This window comes from Saimiri boliviensis, chromosome 6 (genome assembly GCF_048565385.1).
Source record: "Saimiri boliviensis isolate mSaiBol1 chromosome 6, mSaiBol1.pri, whole genome shotgun sequence".
NCBI classification, from domain to species: domain Eukaryota; kingdom Metazoa; phylum Chordata; class Mammalia; order Primates; family Cebidae; genus Saimiri; species Saimiri boliviensis.
In genome coordinates, this window is record NC_133454.1 from 69,266,203 (window position 1) to 69,284,202 (window position 18,000).

Sequence of the window (18,000 nt, forward strand, 5' to 3'; positions counted from 1 at the left end):
TTTATTTACACTCTAAGAGGAAAACAACCTACGCAAGCCTTAGTAATGGCAGATACCCCTCCCTCCACCAAGCTCGAATGTCCTAGGTCGACTTCAGACTTCTGTGCTGGCAGCAAGAATTTCAAGCCAGTAGATCTTAGTTTGCTGGGCTCTGTGAGGGTGGGATACGCTGACCTAGACCACTTGGCCCCCTGGCTTCAGCCCCCTTTCCAGGGGAATGAATGGTTCTAGTTGCAGGCAGCACAGGGGTATAAAAAAAACTCCTGCAGCGAGCTCAGTGTCTGCCCAAATGGCTGCCCAATTTTGTGCTTGAAACCCAAGACCCTCAATGGCGTAGGCACCCGAAGGAATCTACTGGTCTGCCAGTTGCGAAGACCATGGGAAAAGCATAGTATCTGGGCTGGAATGCACTGTCCCTCACAGCACAGTACCTCATGGCTTCCCTTGGCTAAAGGGGGGAGTTTCCCGACCCCTTGCCCTTCCCAGGTGAGGCAATGCCCCACCCTGCTCCAGCTCGCCCTCTGTGAGCTATACCCACTGTCTAACCAGTCCCAATGACACCTACCCTGCTCTGGCTTGCCCTCTGTGGGCTACACCCACTGTCTAACCAGTCCCAATGAAATGAGCCAGGTACCTCAGTTGGAAATGCAGAAATCACCTGCCTTCTGCATTGATCTCGCTGGAAGCCGCAGACCAAAGCTGTTCCTATTCAGCCATCTTGCTAGCCACTCCCCCAAGAAAGCATTTCTATATTAACTCCTCATTGGTCTAAGGATATGTTGGTTACACGACTGAATTAATGAAGTCATATTGGGGGAAAAGTACATGGCATAAACATTATTTTTTACGACAATTTCAGCTGGAAGATGAGAACAGTCATCAAGAAATAAAATCTTGCCATTTTTGCACAGTCCAGCTTCCCTGCAATGAGCACAGGCTGCTGGTACAAGAAGTTTGGAAAACAATCAGAAAAGATATCCCTAGTAATACATGCTTTCTTGTTACCATAATAACAGACTGGTAAGAAATTCACTCCTTAAAAACAGCAAGAATGCAAGCTTTTGCCTATCACAGCAAGTTTACACTTAAAAGTGCCTCCTGCATTACCACATCCCATCCTAGTTATTCTGTCCTTGGCATCCTTAATTCCTGTATTGGCTGTCTTATCAGCTGTCTTTCTTAGGCATTAACACAAAAACAGTGATGTTTCATCAGCATTACCAACTTGTTGTGGCATAAGATAGTCATCAGCGGTGACCCTGGCAAACTCATCAAACTTGCTATTTCATCATCAACAAATGCTTTATTATCACAAATTTTTAAAAATGTAATGCCGTATCTCTTCTTAAATTTCTGCAAATGCTCTGCTTCCTTCAATTTTCAGTTCATCATAATAGATCTTTGCTTGTTTCATAACCAGTATCACTATTAAGTGACATGAGTTCACTACAACACTGATGGATCCACTCTTTCAATATGTGATCAAGATCTTCATTTTTAGCTTTATGCAGTGTATTTCTATGTTTTATGCAGTGTATATCTATTTTAACTTCTGTTCATCATTTCAGCACAGAATTTCAATAGTTTATCCTTTTGTTTCTTCAGGTCATATACAGTGGTCATTCCAACACCATACTCTTCTGCAATACACTGCACACTCAACACTGCTTTCCAGTTTCTCCAACAGCTTGTCTTTCTGTGCTATAGATAAATATAAGTGCTTCTTCGTTTCCTTATCATTATTACCCCACAGAGGCATCTGCAGGCCTTTTTGACATTTTCAACATCTTGACAGCACAGAACAGAAAATAACCAAGAAAACACAGTAAGTGATGCACATAGGTCTTGGCCCCATGTGGGGCATTGCAGGAAACCTGTTATTGGTGCATCCAGCCTGCATCCATGCCATTTTATTATCCTCTGTGGGAGTGCTTGTGTTGGGGGAATCTGGGTGTGCAAGGAAAAGATGTATCACTGCTAAAGAAGGCAGAAGGAGGTTTTTTTCCCTTGGGAATGCTGAATAAACTGTCTAGTGTGTACCTGTGTTTTGACTGCAATCTACCACAGGAAGTCAGGTATGAAATAGTCCACTTGTGGTATCAGTTGGCATTCAGAAAGCCTCAGATTTTAGAGCATTTCAGATTTCAGATTTTCAGATTAGGGATGATCAAACTGTACTGGTTAAGCAGTATGCTACTCGATTTTTCTTTAATCGCCAAAATTGTTGCCTCCACCCCATTTTTTTTAAAGAAGAATAATAAGGACTTAATAGTGGCCAGACACTAATGAAATATTCTGAAATGATATAGTTCATAGGGATAAAATACAGCATTTAGTAAACGTTACAAAAAATTCCAGTCCTTCTGTTTGGTCGTCCTGCCCCTGAATGCTGGTTCTAAGAAAATGGAAGGCTCAATTACATTCACAAAGATGTTCACTATAGTAAAATCTAGAATATCAAACCCTGGAAACAGCCTAGATACCCAACAATAAGGGAATAATTTAATAAACTATGCAACAATAATAAAACTATTAAACAGCTCTGAAAATAATTAGGATATTTACAGAAAAACAGAATAATGTTAATGAAACAATGATATATGAAGAAAGCATGCTACCAAACATAGTATGAACTTTTTATTCCAAACATGTAAAAAAAAATTATTAATGGCTGGGCGCAGTGGCTCCCGCCTGTAATCCCAGAACTTTGAGAGGCCAAGGTGGGCAGATCACGAGGTCAAGAGATCAAGACCATCCTGGTCAACATGGTGAAACCCCAACTCTACTAAAATTTTTAAAAAAAAAATTTTTTTTTTTTTATTAGCCGGGCATGGTGGCACATGCCTATAGTCCTAGCTACTCAGGAGGCTGAGGCAAGGGGAATGGCTTGAACCCACAAGGTGAAAGTTGCAGTGAGCCAAGATCACATCACTGCATTCCAGCCTGGTGACAAAGTAAGAGTCCGCCTCAAAAAAAAAAAAAAAAGAACCTAGCTTTGTCCACCAATAAAATGTAGAAACAATGACCAATGCAGTAGTAATGACTACCCCCAAAATGCCCAGATTGTGGCATTTAACCACAATTTTTCCCTAAGAAACCAGCACTCCTGGAAGAAATGTCTAATTTCAAGTCTGGGGGAGAAAATGTACAAGATGAACCTGGAACATTTCAATATACCAGAAAATAAGGATGCTATTAAAGACTAAGGTAGTTGTGTCAAAAGTATTTAGAAACCAGTTTAAAGAGGCTCCCCCTGGAAAGGATGGAACGATTGAGCACTACAAGGCAGATCTGCAGTGTACGGATAGACATCAAAAACCTTAATGATATGGGGAGTGAAAATCTTACTGGCCACTGAACCCTTTCATCTGAAAATACATAAATAAAGACAAATAATCAGGTATTTATCCTGCTTTTCCCATATGAATTGTACCTCAGCATAAGAAATAGTAATAAAGGAAAGTTCTTTAAGAATTCCAGCGAATAAATGAAAGATAAAATGCATTTTGCAACAACCAAAAAAATAATAGATCTAGGCAAAGATTATCAATAGCTATTAAAACCATTTGGTAACACTTGTATCCTCTAATCAATGTTAACATCACTAAAGGGAAAACCAGACATTATGTGTCTCTTAAAATGATGCAACAAGGGCCAGGTGCAGTGGCTCACGCCTGTAATCCTGGCACTTTGGTAGGCCAAGGTGGGCGGATCATGAAGTCAAGAGATCGAGACCAACCTGGCCAATACAGTGAAACCCCATCTCTACTAAAAAATACAAAAATTAGCTGGGCATGGTGGTGCACACCTACAGTCCCAGCTACTTGGGAGGCTGAGGCAATGAGCCGAGATCGTGCCACTGCACTCCAGCCTGGCACCTGGTGACAGAGCAAGACTCTGTCTCAAAAAAAAAAAAAAAAGATCCAACAAGAAGTAACATTATAAAATGTTCATTCTTCCTATTTCCAAAAACAATCCAACTTGAATCTAATCAAGCACCTTGATTTAGCAACTAGTTTTATGGAAATGCATAGAACAGGAGAACTTGTTGAACTACACTACACGGATGAAATCAGTAAAACTCAGACTATGGGAAACTCTCAGGAAAACTTAGTTATTTCTTCAATAAGTAAGTTCCAAGGACAAAAGAGAGAGAGAGAAGACCACTATGTTAAAACAGACATAACCACATTAATTAATGCAGTATGGACCATCACTGCACTTAGAAACATGGAGTCACTTACCAAGCTACTGCTAAGGCTACCCCTACAAATATAACCAGAGATACATTAGCTCTAAACCAGTCTGTCTCTAGTCCCTAGCAGAAGCAGACACAGAATGCCCTTGTACCTGAGGTACCCACACAGAAGCTACTACAGAAGCCGTGCAGGCAGAATCGCAAATGCAGTCTGTGAGTTACCATTTCCACCAATATTTGCCTCTTTAAAAAAAAAAATAAAACTCCTTGATTTCTTAGTACTAATAACATCTAAATTAAATATCTCAAATGGAAACAAAACAATCACATTGTTTCCTTGAGTATCTATATTCAGAGAGTTTACGTTCACATCCTTCATTCTCTATTAACTTCCAGTGACTTTAAGAGAAATCTCTGAGATGTCACAGCCAGCTCCCCTAAAAATTACTTAAGGCACAAAGATGTAGAATGCTAAGAAGCAAAGGAGAAAATGAAGAAAGTCCTAAGTGCCTAAGAGATTCAGAGTCTACCTGGAGAAAATTAAGAATGAAAAACAGAAGCATGAAATATTCATTTTGCTTGAGGATATTTCATTAGTAACCAAGAGAACTACCTCTCATCTCAAATAGTAACATCCATCTTGCAAGAACACTAATCTTCCCAATATAGTAAAAGCAGCAAACTGTCAGATGAGTATTGGCAGAGAAAAACAACTACCAATACGTGATAATTGATATTAGTGTTGATAGTATATGGGTTAGTCAGGTGAGGAGTCAGGTCGCCTTTTCGTCTCTTAACCTTCAAATTTTAAAATGGTGCATTTGGGGCTGGGCATGGTGGCTCACGCCTATAATCTCAGCATTCTGAGAGGTCAAGGCGGGCAGATCACCTGAGGTCAGGAGTTCAAGGCCAGCCTGACCAACATGGAGGAACCCCGTCGCTACTAAAAATACAAAATTAGCCAAGCGTGGTGGCACATGTCTGTAATCCCAGCTACTCAGGAAGCTGAAGCAAGACAATTACTTGAACCTGGGAGGTGGAGGCTGTGGTAAGCTGAGATGGTGCCACTGCACTCCAGCCTAGGCAACAAGAGCAAAACTCTATCTCAAAAAAAAAAAAAGGTGAATTTGGAACATGTTTGTAACCAATATTTTAAAACAGATTTTCTGTATAACAATTATTTTTATATTTAGGCCAGGTGTGGTGGTGTATGCCTGTAATCCCAGCACTTTGGGAGGCTGAAGTGGGAAGATCTCTTGAAGTCAGGAGTTCAAGATCAGCCTGGACAACATGGCAAAACACCATCTCTACTAAAATACAAAAATTAGCCTGGCGTGGTGGCACACACCTATAGTCCCAGTTACTGGGGTGGCTGAGGCAGAAGAATTGCTTAAACCTGGGAGTCAGAGGTTGCAGTGAGCCCAGATCGCACCACTGTACTCCAGCCTGGGAGACAGAGGGAGACTCTATGTCAAAAAATATATATATTTCTGTATTTAACAAGACTATATTCTCATTCACTGCTGTACAAATAGAAATGTTGGATTTTTTTTTTTAATTAAGGTAACATGAAAGGAAACTTGAAGATTGCTACTTCCTATCATTGTTTGAGACATTAAATAGGTATCAGAGCCAGAAAATAATGACAGATGCTCCAATATCCTACTATAACAGCTGTTGGGTAAAGAAATACTGGCTGTATCCATATCTATGTAACCTCTTCCTTGCTAACAGTTACATGAAACATACATCATTAAAGCAATCAAGACACTGTTTTCCTACTTGAGTGCTTGCACTCACTCCTAGTTCATAAACTAGAGTATTTCCAAGCCGCAATCTGTCTTGAGTTATATATTATTCACATAAAACTCAATGAAAATACCAAGTACCCTTCTATATTGCTTCCAAGCTCCCTTTGACAAACTATAAATATGGGTATGAATTCTTTAGAACTTTAGAATATATGCTTCTCTCTGATTCCTGTCTTAAGACCTACAAACACTGAAAAAAGGAAATTTCTGACAATATGTTTTCATATGGGAGGAACAAGGAACACAAGATTTCCACATTTCCTTTTCTTTGCCTTTTTTTTTTTTTTTTTTTTTTTTTTTTTTTTTTTTTTTGAGACAGGGTCTTGCTCTGTCACTGGGCTGGAGTGCAATGGTACAATTTTGGCTTACTACAATCTTCACCTCCTGGGTCCAGGCGATTCTCCTGCTTCAGCTTCCGGGGTAGCTGGGATTACAGGTACAAGCCACCATGCCCAGCTAATTTTTGTATTTTTTTGGTAGAGGTAGGGTTTCACCATGTTGGCCAGGTTGGTCTTGAATTCCTGATCTCAAGTATTTGCCTACCTCTGCTTCCCAAAGTGCTGGGATTGCAGGTGTGAGCCACCACACCCGGCCTCCTCTGCTATTAAGCAACAATTGCCCTTGAATTCAGCTCTCAGTTGCTCTTCAGTCAATACTCCTATCATCTATCCATACAGAAAAATTGAGAAGACTGGCAGAGCACAGTGGCTCATGCCTGTAATCCCAACACTTTGGGAGGCTGAGGCTGGAGGATTGCTTGAGCTCATGAGTTCCAGACCAGCCTGGGCAACATGGAGAGACCCCCATCTCTACCAAAAATACAAAAAAAAAAAAAAAGAAAGAAAGAAAGAAAAAAAATAGCTGAGCACGGTGGTGTGTGGCTGTGGTCCCAGCTACTCAGGAGGTTGAGGTGGGAGGATCACTTGAGCCCGGGAGATGGAGTTTGCAATGAGCCAAGATGGCTCCCTCCACTGCACTCCAGCTTAGGTGACAGAGCAAGACCCTGTATCAACAAAAAGAAAAGAAAAATTTTGGAGACTGAAGAAAAGACAAATGGATATACCTTGAAACCATCTTCTTCCTCCTACTTCTTATCACTTACTTTAAAGAGATTGTGTACTTGATGTTTCCTCTGAAAAACCTAGGTAATATAATTTCCTATTTCTCATTTGAAAATTTCATTATATTAAAGATATTTGTACAGCCCTTTGAAATTTGTTGTGACAAGATTTAACCTACATTTTGTGAATGTTAGCAGCCCAGGTAAACTAGGTACTATGCATTTGTAAAACAACTTGGGGCAAGCACATAATATAAGAAAATGGAATAACCTACTATATTGACATTCTCAAACTGGGGGCAAGGGATGGTAACCTTAGGTCTAACAGTAGGGACCTTCATATCCACAGAAGAAAAACATACCCACCGAGTTTTCTGTAAAATTCCCATATATCAACAGTGACAGAATTAAATGTTGAATCAGCACTCACCTTGTGCTACTGTTGACATGACCACAGATGGTGTAGAAGACACCACAGCTGTTACTGCAACTGTATTAGGAATAGGTGATGGTGTAGAACTGCTGCTGCCACTGCTGCTATTACTGACCAGAGAAGACTGTGAAGCAGTTATAACAACTGGCGGCTTCTGGGTTGTAGAAGCAATGACTGATGTTGGTACAAGCTTAGTGACTGCTGCATAGTTATGGGATTTGGAGAGAATGTTGGGCACGAAGGTTGAACTTGGTGATGTGGTGACTATAATAACCTAAGGAATAAAAAATAAGTTATTTTTATGTACCTACTATAATACTAATGTATCTAGACTCACAGTTATATACAATTCAAAAACAGCTTATGAAAAACAAAGAAGCAATTCAACAGAGACTAAACAGCTAGAAATATATTAAAACTTTACTAGTAACCATCAAAATGTATGTAAAAGCAACAATTTTACAAATCAAAATATTTTTAGAGATAGCATTCAATGCTGTGTAAGATACAGCAAAGTAGACATTTCAGTGTACTACTTAGGGAGTATAAACTGGCACAATCTTTCTAAAAAGTAATTTAAACATTCATTCATTTATAAATATTTATTGAGCACCTACTATGTGCCAGGCATGGTTCTCGATGCCGGAGAATAGAAGAATGAACAAAAGAGACAAAGTTCATACCTTCAAGGAGCTTACATTTTAGTAGTGGTAGAGAAATAAATGGAAAAGTAAGTATATGTCATGTAGAGACAAATGGAAAAGACAAAAAAGTATGGTAGAAGAATAAAGAATGATGGGAGCACTGTATGATTTTTTAAAATAATGTATTCGATAAAGACCTCTTGGTAAGGTGATATATGAGCAGAAACCAGAAGGAAGTAGGGATGTAAACCACGGTGCTACCTAGAAGACCATTCCATGGCACAGAGAGCAGTAAATACAAAGGCCCCAAAGCAGAAGCAAGCTTAGTATGTTCAAGAAACTTCAAAGATCTAGTGATCAGTCTAGAAATGTATAGGGTACAAAGTAGTGGTAGACAACTGCAGAGAAGTAATGGAGGACTAGATCATGTAAAAGCATGTTGACAGTATACACCCTTTACATGATGTGATGAAAAAGGTACTTTCTCTGTGGTCTTCTGTCCAAAAATCCATAATCACAGCCTAATCGTGAGAAGAACATTAAACAAATTCTAATAGTTGGAGTATCTACAAAATACTTGACAAGTACTCCTCAAAACTGTCAAGGTCATCAAAAACAAGGACAGTCTGAGAGACTTTCACAGTCAAGAGGAGTCACGAGGAGCCTAAGGAGAAATGCCAACTAAATATAATATGGTATCCTGGAACAGAAAAAAACAATAGGTAAAAACCAAGGAAAAGGAATAAGCCATGGACTTAATTAACATTAATGCATTAATACTGTTCATTAGCTGTAACAATGTATCACACCAATGTAAAATGTTCAGAATAAAGAATACTTCTCAGAAAGTTGATTAAGAAAAACTGAAAGAGAATACAGAAAACTGGGTGCAGAGTATATGAGAACTCTTTGTACTGTCTTCTCAATTTTTCTGTAAATCAAAAAATTGTTTTTAAAAATAAAGTCCATTTTTAAAAAAAATCATTACTCTACCTGCTAGGTAAAAAGTACAGTAGGACAATGAAGGTAGAAACAAGGAGACAAATTAAGAAGCTCCTGTAACAAAGCAAGCAGGGACGACAGTGACCAGAGTATTTGCGGTGGAAGAGGTAAAAGGTAAACAGATTCTGAATATACTGCAAATTAAAGCCAACAGGATTGCTTGTAGGTTGATATGAACAATAGAGAAAAAGAGAGGCAGGAAAGAGATGTCAAGGGTTTGCCAGTATAACTAGAAACTGCAGATGATTTAGTGACAAATCATTCCAGAGAGAATAATATGAAGGAAAGGACCTAATCTCAGAAGCAGCTTGATAAATTAAAAACAGAAAGGAAGGCAGTGTAGCAAAAATCACACGGTGCGGGGGAAAAAGCACATAGGGCAAAGAAGAATTGGAAAAGTAAGCGGAGGCTACACCAAACGCAGAATTTAGATCTTTATACCAAGTATAATGGAAAGTCACAGGAGGATTTTAAGAAGGAAGAAAAACAAAATTTTATGTATATTTTAAAAGATCACTCTAGCTGCTATATGATAATAGGCAAGAGGGGATGCAGTGAGACCAGTTAAACTATTCCATCAGACCAAACAAAAAATAGTAGTGGCTGCCTGCACTGGACTGTTAGTAGTAGAAATAAAGAGAAGTGATCAGAGTCAGATTACTTTGAAAAGAAGAGAGAATAGGATTTGCTGATAAATGGAAATGGCAGGGTTAAAGAAAAGAAGAGAATCAAGAATAGCTCCTAGCGCTAACATGTATTGGCTTATTGAAATCTCCCTACAATTCAATGACACATATACTATTATTATCCCCATTTTAAAAATGAGAACACAAAAATTATTTAGAAGTCTACAGTATCACGTTTTTATTCTGGGGTAAGTATAATGATGATATAGTAAAACCCAAAACAGAACAGATTATCTCCTTCCTCTTTAAATGAAATTACTTGTACCTACCTAGAAAAGAAAAACTGTTTTGAAAAATCTAAAGAACTTAAGGGGAAAATTATTTTTCATTTTTATATCACTTCTAAAGAAGGCCAGAAGTTAGTCAGTCAAAATTTACTGAATAGGTCTGTACTCAGGACCTACATCTCCAAGAAGCTCTGAGCATAACACTGTTGTTATATACTTTCAGTGTTGCAGATAATCATAAGTACTTGTCCATTACTTTAAGGAGTCTTAATTATTTGAGGCATCAAGAAGGATATATAAGATCAGCAAACACCTATATACAGTTAACCAGCACATTTATAGATAGACTTGATCAGCAAACACCTATATAGCATTATTAGAAAACAACGATCAACCATGATACAAACTGAGAAGTAGACCAATATGGTAAAAAGACCACAAACTTAAGAGTCAAATGAACCTGCACTTAGATCCTGCCTCTGTCGCTTACAAATGCCAGGCCCCTGTACATGTCGAAATCTCTGAGCTCCAATTTTCATCTATAAAATGGGGATAATAATACCTACCTTGCAAAGTCATTACCAGGATTAAACAATATAATGATGTTAAGCATCTAACATAGTGCTAGGCACATAGCAGGTGGTCAACATTTGGCAGTCAACAAATGGTACTTAGTAGTAGTGTATTATTACTAAGGGATATCAGTAAAGACATTATATATCAAATCAATCTGAAAATGTATTTCAATGTACTTTGTTTCATTTAAAACTTTTCTTAATCTTTTTCTCAAATTCTGATACCTCTGAGAATCCAAAGAATTCACAGCTACTGCCACAGCCAAACTATTAGAGTAGTAATGGCAATTAGGGTTCACTTTTACAATTTCTGAACTAATTATAGTAGCTTCCTGGAGCACAATGCTTATAAGGACTCTGAGGCACAGATAAGGATTCACTAAGGCTTAAGAGGAAAGTATGCCAGTTAATTAGCAATGTCCGTCATGGGCGAGGGCAAGAGAAGCATTCACATTTGTACCAAATATTTGCAATTTCAGAATTAGAGTATGCATGTAGGCTTCTAACATTAAGACAAAACTTCAGCAAAATGAATCTAAAGTCTTTAAGAGCATATTTTAGGTTATAGACAAATGATAAAATATATTTTGAGATTTCAGCCTACAAGATGATTTCCGATCTGAAAAGAAGTTATCTTTCATTATAGATCCACCTTGGAGGAAACCTACTTGCACTTTAAAGTCAGTCATTACAACAGGGGGAAGTATAGGAATTTAAAACCAAGTGAACCAAACAGTGTTTATTCAGGCCATAATTCAAATTACTGACCTTCTAGCACTCACAAAAACTCCTTAAGAGTGCTGGGACTTGCACCCTAAGGACAAAATGAAAAATATCAATCAAGCACATGAAGGCATAAAGCTAAATTCTGCTGCTTTGTTCATATAAGTGCTGCATCAATGTTATATTTAAAATGAAGGCACCACATTAACACAGGTGGAAATGTGACTACCCTGAAAATAGATGACCTATTTGAATTTGAATAAAGTTCACAAATTCATAAATAATTATACTTAATATAAAAGTCACTTCACCTACAATAATTCCTAAGTTGCCTTACACAGGATTTGTGACAAATCCAAGGTGAATGCAATAATGGCAACAGCCTTGGACAGATTTCAGAAAAATCCAATTACCCAAGCAAAAAGAAAACAAAAAACTTTAAGAACATTTATTAGTCCTACCCACATTAGCTTATCCACAAAATAATAAAAGTAATGGCATTGAATATACATGAAGTAAAAGAGTACAATTTTACATCTGGAACATAGTAGGTGCTCAGTAAATATTTGTGGAATGAATGAGTCTTATTTTTAATTTAATTTGTTTTAAACATTTGTTTTTTAACCATGGTAAGACAAATCTAAAGATCTGAATCTGAACTCTCATGGTATGGTTCATACATAACTTTGGAGATAAATATGTCCTTTCATAAGCATCACAAGTCTGAAAACCTCAACTATTCATTCTCAATTGAAAATTCAGAAGAAAAAAAATAAAAGTAAATATATGGTAAAGTCAGTAACAAAAAAAGTTCACAAACTTCACTGAGCCCTCATCTGCTATAAGTATGTTTAGCTAAGTTCACCAAAGACGACTGAAAAGTTAATAATATTAGGTGACATTTACTGAGCATTCACTGTATGTACTATGTTAAGTATTTTCTATGAATCATCTCATTTAATTCTCCCAGTAACTCTAAGAACTACTATGACCATCTTTATTTTATAAAGAAATAGGCTTAAGGGAGGTGGCTATGCCAGTACTGGAACTAGACATATCTATTTTTTCATTAATTAATTTACTCATTCAACAAATATTAATTAGCACTTACTACATGCCAGGTACTATTCTAAATACTAGGGAATACAGTGAAGAATGAGACAAAGTCTCTACCCTTAACAGCTTATAGTCCCCGAGAGAAATAAACAACTTTGCAATATAAAATCTAGTTATAAGTATAATGAATAACAATAAAACAGAGTATGGGAATGAAAGGATATGGATGGGAGGTAGATGCTCTTTTAGCTATAGCTTTGCTTTACTATTTCTCAAAAAGCAAATTAAGAGTAGACAAGAAGGAGGGAAGAGAGAATTACTGAGAAAATAAGATCCAGCAACAAAAGCAGTAAAAACATTACAGTAAGTAGACTTAAAAATTCAGGGTATAGCAGACTGATGCCACCTAATATAGGGCCAGCCCAGAAAGCAATAACTATAATAGCATATAAAAAGTGACATTCAGAAAGATTATCTTAGAGTCAACAAAGAAAAATGTAAAACTTATCTTCAGTATAAAACTTAAGAAGTCATCAAAAATAGTTAATTTCTATATATGAAGGGATACGCTTCAATGAACTGATGAATTCATTTATTTGGAACAGCTCATTAATCAACAGGATAAATAAACAAAACACCACATTCCATAAAATACCTGCAAGGGAAGGAACTAACATTTATTGAATACATACCTTACGTTGCACTTTAAATATCCAGTCTTATTTAATCCTCGCAATAATGTACTAAGAGTGACATCATTCTCATCTTATAAATGAGTAAACAGATTTAGAAAGACTAATTTATTTAGGTCATACTAGAAGAGCTAGGGTTCCAACCCAGGACTCCTGACTATAAAAATTTTTGTTTGATTTTAATATCATACCATAATTTCTCATCTTCAGACTGAAAATAGAATTATATCCCACAGATCAGCTCATTATCACTTCTAGTTATGAAGAAAATAATAATTTTTAATATATAATATGACGACATTTTTGCAGGAAACTCAAGGAGGTTCTTTACGGGAAAGTTATCACAGGACTAAAGATTTGAAGGTGGAAAGACCATACATTGAATACAGAATTTACCTCCACTCCTTCCCCAAAATCCCTCTAAAACAATAAGAGATTTTTTTTTTTTAAAAGGGAAAAGGCACATAAACCTGTAAGGTCAAAACAAAAAGGAGCCAACAGCTATAAAGTTTGGAAACTGAAAAACAGACAAATAAGAATGGATTAAGCATATCCAAGAAAGTAAAAACCTAAGGCAGTACACAATAACAAAAAATAAGGCAACCTGCATTAGTGAGCCCCAGAAAGACTCAGGAACTGAGAGCACCAGATACTTCTGAAGTGGCGATAAATGAGCAACTAAAGAGAGGAAAATTAGTTGAAAATCTAAGAACCATTTAGATCCCTAGCTACTCTTCCCCGTCCTACAGGAAGGCTAGGGATTTACTGTCATGAGGGAGAATGACAAAGAAATCTGGCACATCTGCTATCAGGCACATCTGAGGGGCCAGGTACGATGCTAAAACCAGAGGAGTTAAGTGTATATAATGAATGGTGAGCCCACCTAGCCCTTTCCCTCTATTTAACCCCCAAACAAAACACTGCCAGCCAGGCTCATAGTACTCAAGGTAGAAGACTGTAATATTTCTAAGCAATCTACCGGTCCAAGAAAAAGCCCTAAAGACAGTGACAAATGGTGGAGGTAAAGGGTTAGTGAATATTCCTGAACAAAATAGTCCAGCTAGGTCAATTTCCAACGAAAGTCACCAGTCAGCATGTCCCACCCATACACACAGAGCTTTCTGTCACCTTTCTAACGCCTATTTTTATTCGTAAGCAGCCAGCCATACACTAGAAAACTAAATAAAAGAGATCAAAACAAATAGATAAAAGGAACTTACAGGTAAGAGAGAGAACATGAAAACAGAAAACATTTTTAAAATTGTCATGAATCTCATTAGATAAGAGAATACAATGCTTCTATCAAAGAGTAGGATGTATTTTTTAAAGGAATTTTCAGAGAAATGAGTTACTAGAAATTTAAAGCATGAGAGCAAAAATGAAAAATTCTATAAATGTAGTGAAAAATAAATGATAAAGAAAACAATACTGAGCATTAGTACGTGCAAGGCTTGAACAATTTTTCATATATTATTTCACATATTTACACTTAAAAATCCTATAAAATATTCTTTTCTATGCATATATTGTTTCACATATTTACACTCGAAAATCCTATAAAATATTGTTTTCTCTGTTTTATCGATGAGAAAACTTGGGTAGAGAGTTTAGTTTTCCCACAGTGACGTAGCTAGTAAGTGGCAAAAGCTGGGATCTGAATCCAGGAAGTCTAGTTCCAAAACAGGCTTTTAACCATTACATTAGAGTAGGAAAACAATGCAAACAAATAAAAAATGGAAATGAGAAAGATAAATGGATCAGTCCAGGAAGTTCAATAGACAAATGCAGTGATTCAAAAAGAAAAAACAGAGACAAATCAAATAAGTAACTCAAGAAATGTATCAGAATTAAAGGACATGAATATTCACAATAAAAGGGCCTACTGGGTATACAACCTAATGTATGAAATAAAGACCCACACGAAGGAACATAACCTTGAAATTTCAGAATTCTGAAAGTTACCAAAAGTTTGCGAAGAGTAAAACAGGATCTGAAATTAGAATGGCACTGGGCTTCCCAAAAGCAATACTGGAAGCTAGAAGCCAACAGAGCAGCAATACCTTCAAAACTTCACAGGGAAAATGACTTCCAACCTAGAATACTTTTCCTAGTTAAACCATAAAAAAAGTGGGACGGTAGAAAAAAGAAATTTGCAGTCTACCATGCAAGGTCTCCCAAAATTTACTTTCCATCTCCCCATACACCAGGTAGCTACTGGAGGATATGCTCCAGCAAAATGAGGAAAGAAACTAACAAAGAAGATCAGAATGATGGTTAAGGGGAAATCCCAGAAATACAGGTGTGCAACAAGCCTAGAGAGCCATCAGGGTCCATTCAGATCAGTGTGGGAAGACAGAGGGGTCTAATAACATGAAATTGACAGAATACTGATGACTTCAACATATTTAGAGAAGAGTTTAGGAATGAATTTAAAAAGAAGAATTTAAAAAGAAGATAAAAATTATTCAATTAATTATATCCTTCCTTTCTTCTATGAAACACCTGACAACTTTACTACTTTGGCAAATTAAAATATGAGTTCCTAAAGGGAAAGTCATACAAATATAGGTTAAATTTTTTTTCTATTTTAATTTTTTTCCAAATAGGATTACAACTATAAAATAGACCAAAATTCTTAGAATTCTGAGACAGGCTAGCTGTGTCATATTAGGCAAGTCATTTAACATCACAAAGCCTCATCTGTAAAAGTGAAATAATAACACCTATCCCAAAGCCTTATCTGGAGAATTAAAGTAAAAGATGTGAACATCCCCAGCATAATGCCAAGCACATAGTAAGCACTCAGGGCATGTTTATTAAATCTGAATCATACTGTCTGAAAGAAACAATTGGCAGGCAGAGACTCCCTCCACCACATACCTTCTGTGTTGTTGTGTTTGTTGTCTGTGTTGATGGTTTAGTGAAGGTTATTTTCACAGGAGACATGTGGGGTGGTAAGGAATTGGCAATGCTCTGCATGATGTTGCTCATCTTGGGACTACCACTCACAGGCACAGTGATCGTCTTTGAGACTGGAACAACAGCCTTTGGAACTTCCTTTAGAACAACAGGAGAGGAACTGGAAGAGTTTGTTCGCCTTCGTTTTCTGGGTTTTTCATCTTCATCTGAACAGCTTACACCTGAAGGGCAATGACAATACTGCTATATGTACACCAAACTAATGTTTCATTTTACACTTTATTTTTAAAATCTTTATATCACCCTTGACCTCTCTCTGTATTAAGCTGTTCGCCAGTAAGTCCTATCAGTCCTCCCTCAGAGAAGTGGTCTCTGAGTGCCTTCCCTCCTTTCTTTTCTTTTTTTTTTTTTTTTTAAAGATGGAGTCTCACTCTGTCACCCAGGCTGGAGTGCAGTGATGTGATCTCACCTCACTGCGACATCCACCACCCAGGTTCAAGCAATTCTCCTGCTTCTGCCTCCCAAGTAGCTGGGATTATATGCACCTGCCACCATGCCCAGCTAAATTTGTATTTTTCAGAGATGGGGTTTTACCACGTTGGCCATGCTGGTCCTGAACTCCTAACCTAAGGTGATCTGCCCACCTTGGTCTCCCAAAGTGCTGGGATTACAGGCATAAGCCACCGCACCGCACCCAGACTTCCCTGCTTTCTTTAAACCTATGACGGCCATGTCAGGCCTTCTTATCTCCTGCCTGTATCTTAGCAACAACCACCTAAAAGATGTTCATGCTTCCAGGCTGTCCACTTCTATCTGCCTTCATCCTATTACTAGTTAAAATTTTCACATCTAATCATGCCTATGCTCTGCCCAAAATCCTTTAGTGGTTTTTATCTACCTACAAGATGAGACACAAAATCATTACCATATGATTCAAGACTCCCTATCTTTCCAAGAACACAATACCTGTCACATCCAACCCTGTGTACACCTATAATCTTGGGATTCTGAACTGCTCACCATTCCCCAAAGCCACCTTAACCACATTCTATCCATCTCTGAGTGTCCATATACTACTGTTCCTTGAGGAATACCATCTACTATCAATGATCTCATCATTCTACAATCATCATCTTACAAGCCATCTCCTCAGTGAAGCTTTCCCTTACTCCTCTAAGCAAAGCTAATCCACCTCTCCCCTAAGCTGTACCACTTACCACATGGCAATGTGATTGTCAACGCATCTCCCATTAGTAAGGGGCTCCCAGAGGGCAACGACTAAGTCTTATTGGTTTGTTTCCCCAGTATAGTGCCTTGCACATACAAAGTTAGGTAAATAAATGATTATATCCCAAACTAATGCTGTTGGTATGACTTCTAAGCATAAAGAAATAAATCTTCCTAGCCGGGCACGGTGGCTCAAGCCTGTAATACCAGCACTTTGGGAGGCCGAGGCGGGCGGATCACGAGGTCAAGAGATCGAGACCATCCTGACCAACATGGTGAAACCCCGTCTCTACTAAAAATACAAAAAAATTAGCTGGGCGTGGTGATGCGCGCCTGTAGTCCCAGCTACTCGGGAGGCTGAGGCAGGAGAATTGCTTGAACCCAGGAGGCAGAGGTTGCAGTGAGCCGAGGTCACGCCACTGCACTCCAGCCTGGCACCTGGTGATGGAGTGAGACTCTGTCTCAAAAAAAAAAAAAAAAAAAAAAAAAGAAAGAAATCCTCCTGTTACTTAAAACTACATACTATGTGAAATAGTTTCTTCATGTTTGAAATGCACTTTCAGTATTTTATTTATTTATTTAAGAGACAGAGTCTCACACTGTCACCCAGGCTGGAGTGCAGTGGCAGGATCTCATTACTATAGTCTCCGTCGCCCAGGTTCAGGTGATTCTCCTGTCTCAGCCTCCCAAGTGGCTGGGATTACAGTTGCCTGCCACTATACCTGGCTAGTTTTTTGTTGGAGACAG

The 18,000-nt window shown here is 37.9% G+C and overlaps 1 protein-coding gene across 9 annotated transcripts in view; it reads right to left on the reverse strand.

The window, feature by feature from the left end:
* The window catches only part of EMSY (EMSY transcriptional repressor, BRCA2 interacting), a 109,232-nt gene that overhangs the window by 72,823 nt on the left and 18,409 nt on the right, over nucleotides 1-18,000 (reverse strand). For all 9 annotated transcript variants that reach the window (XM_074400897.1, XM_010334337.3, XM_074400900.1 and 6 more), the window contains 2 exons: nucleotides 15,988-16,247; nucleotides 7,500-7,776 (listed from right to left, as the gene is read on the reverse strand). In XM_074400897.1, coding sequence (XP_074256998.1) covers nucleotides 7,500-7,776; nucleotides 15,988-16,247 — 537 coding nt within the window. The remainder of the gene's footprint in view (nucleotides 1-7,499; nucleotides 7,777-15,987; nucleotides 16,248-18,000) is intronic.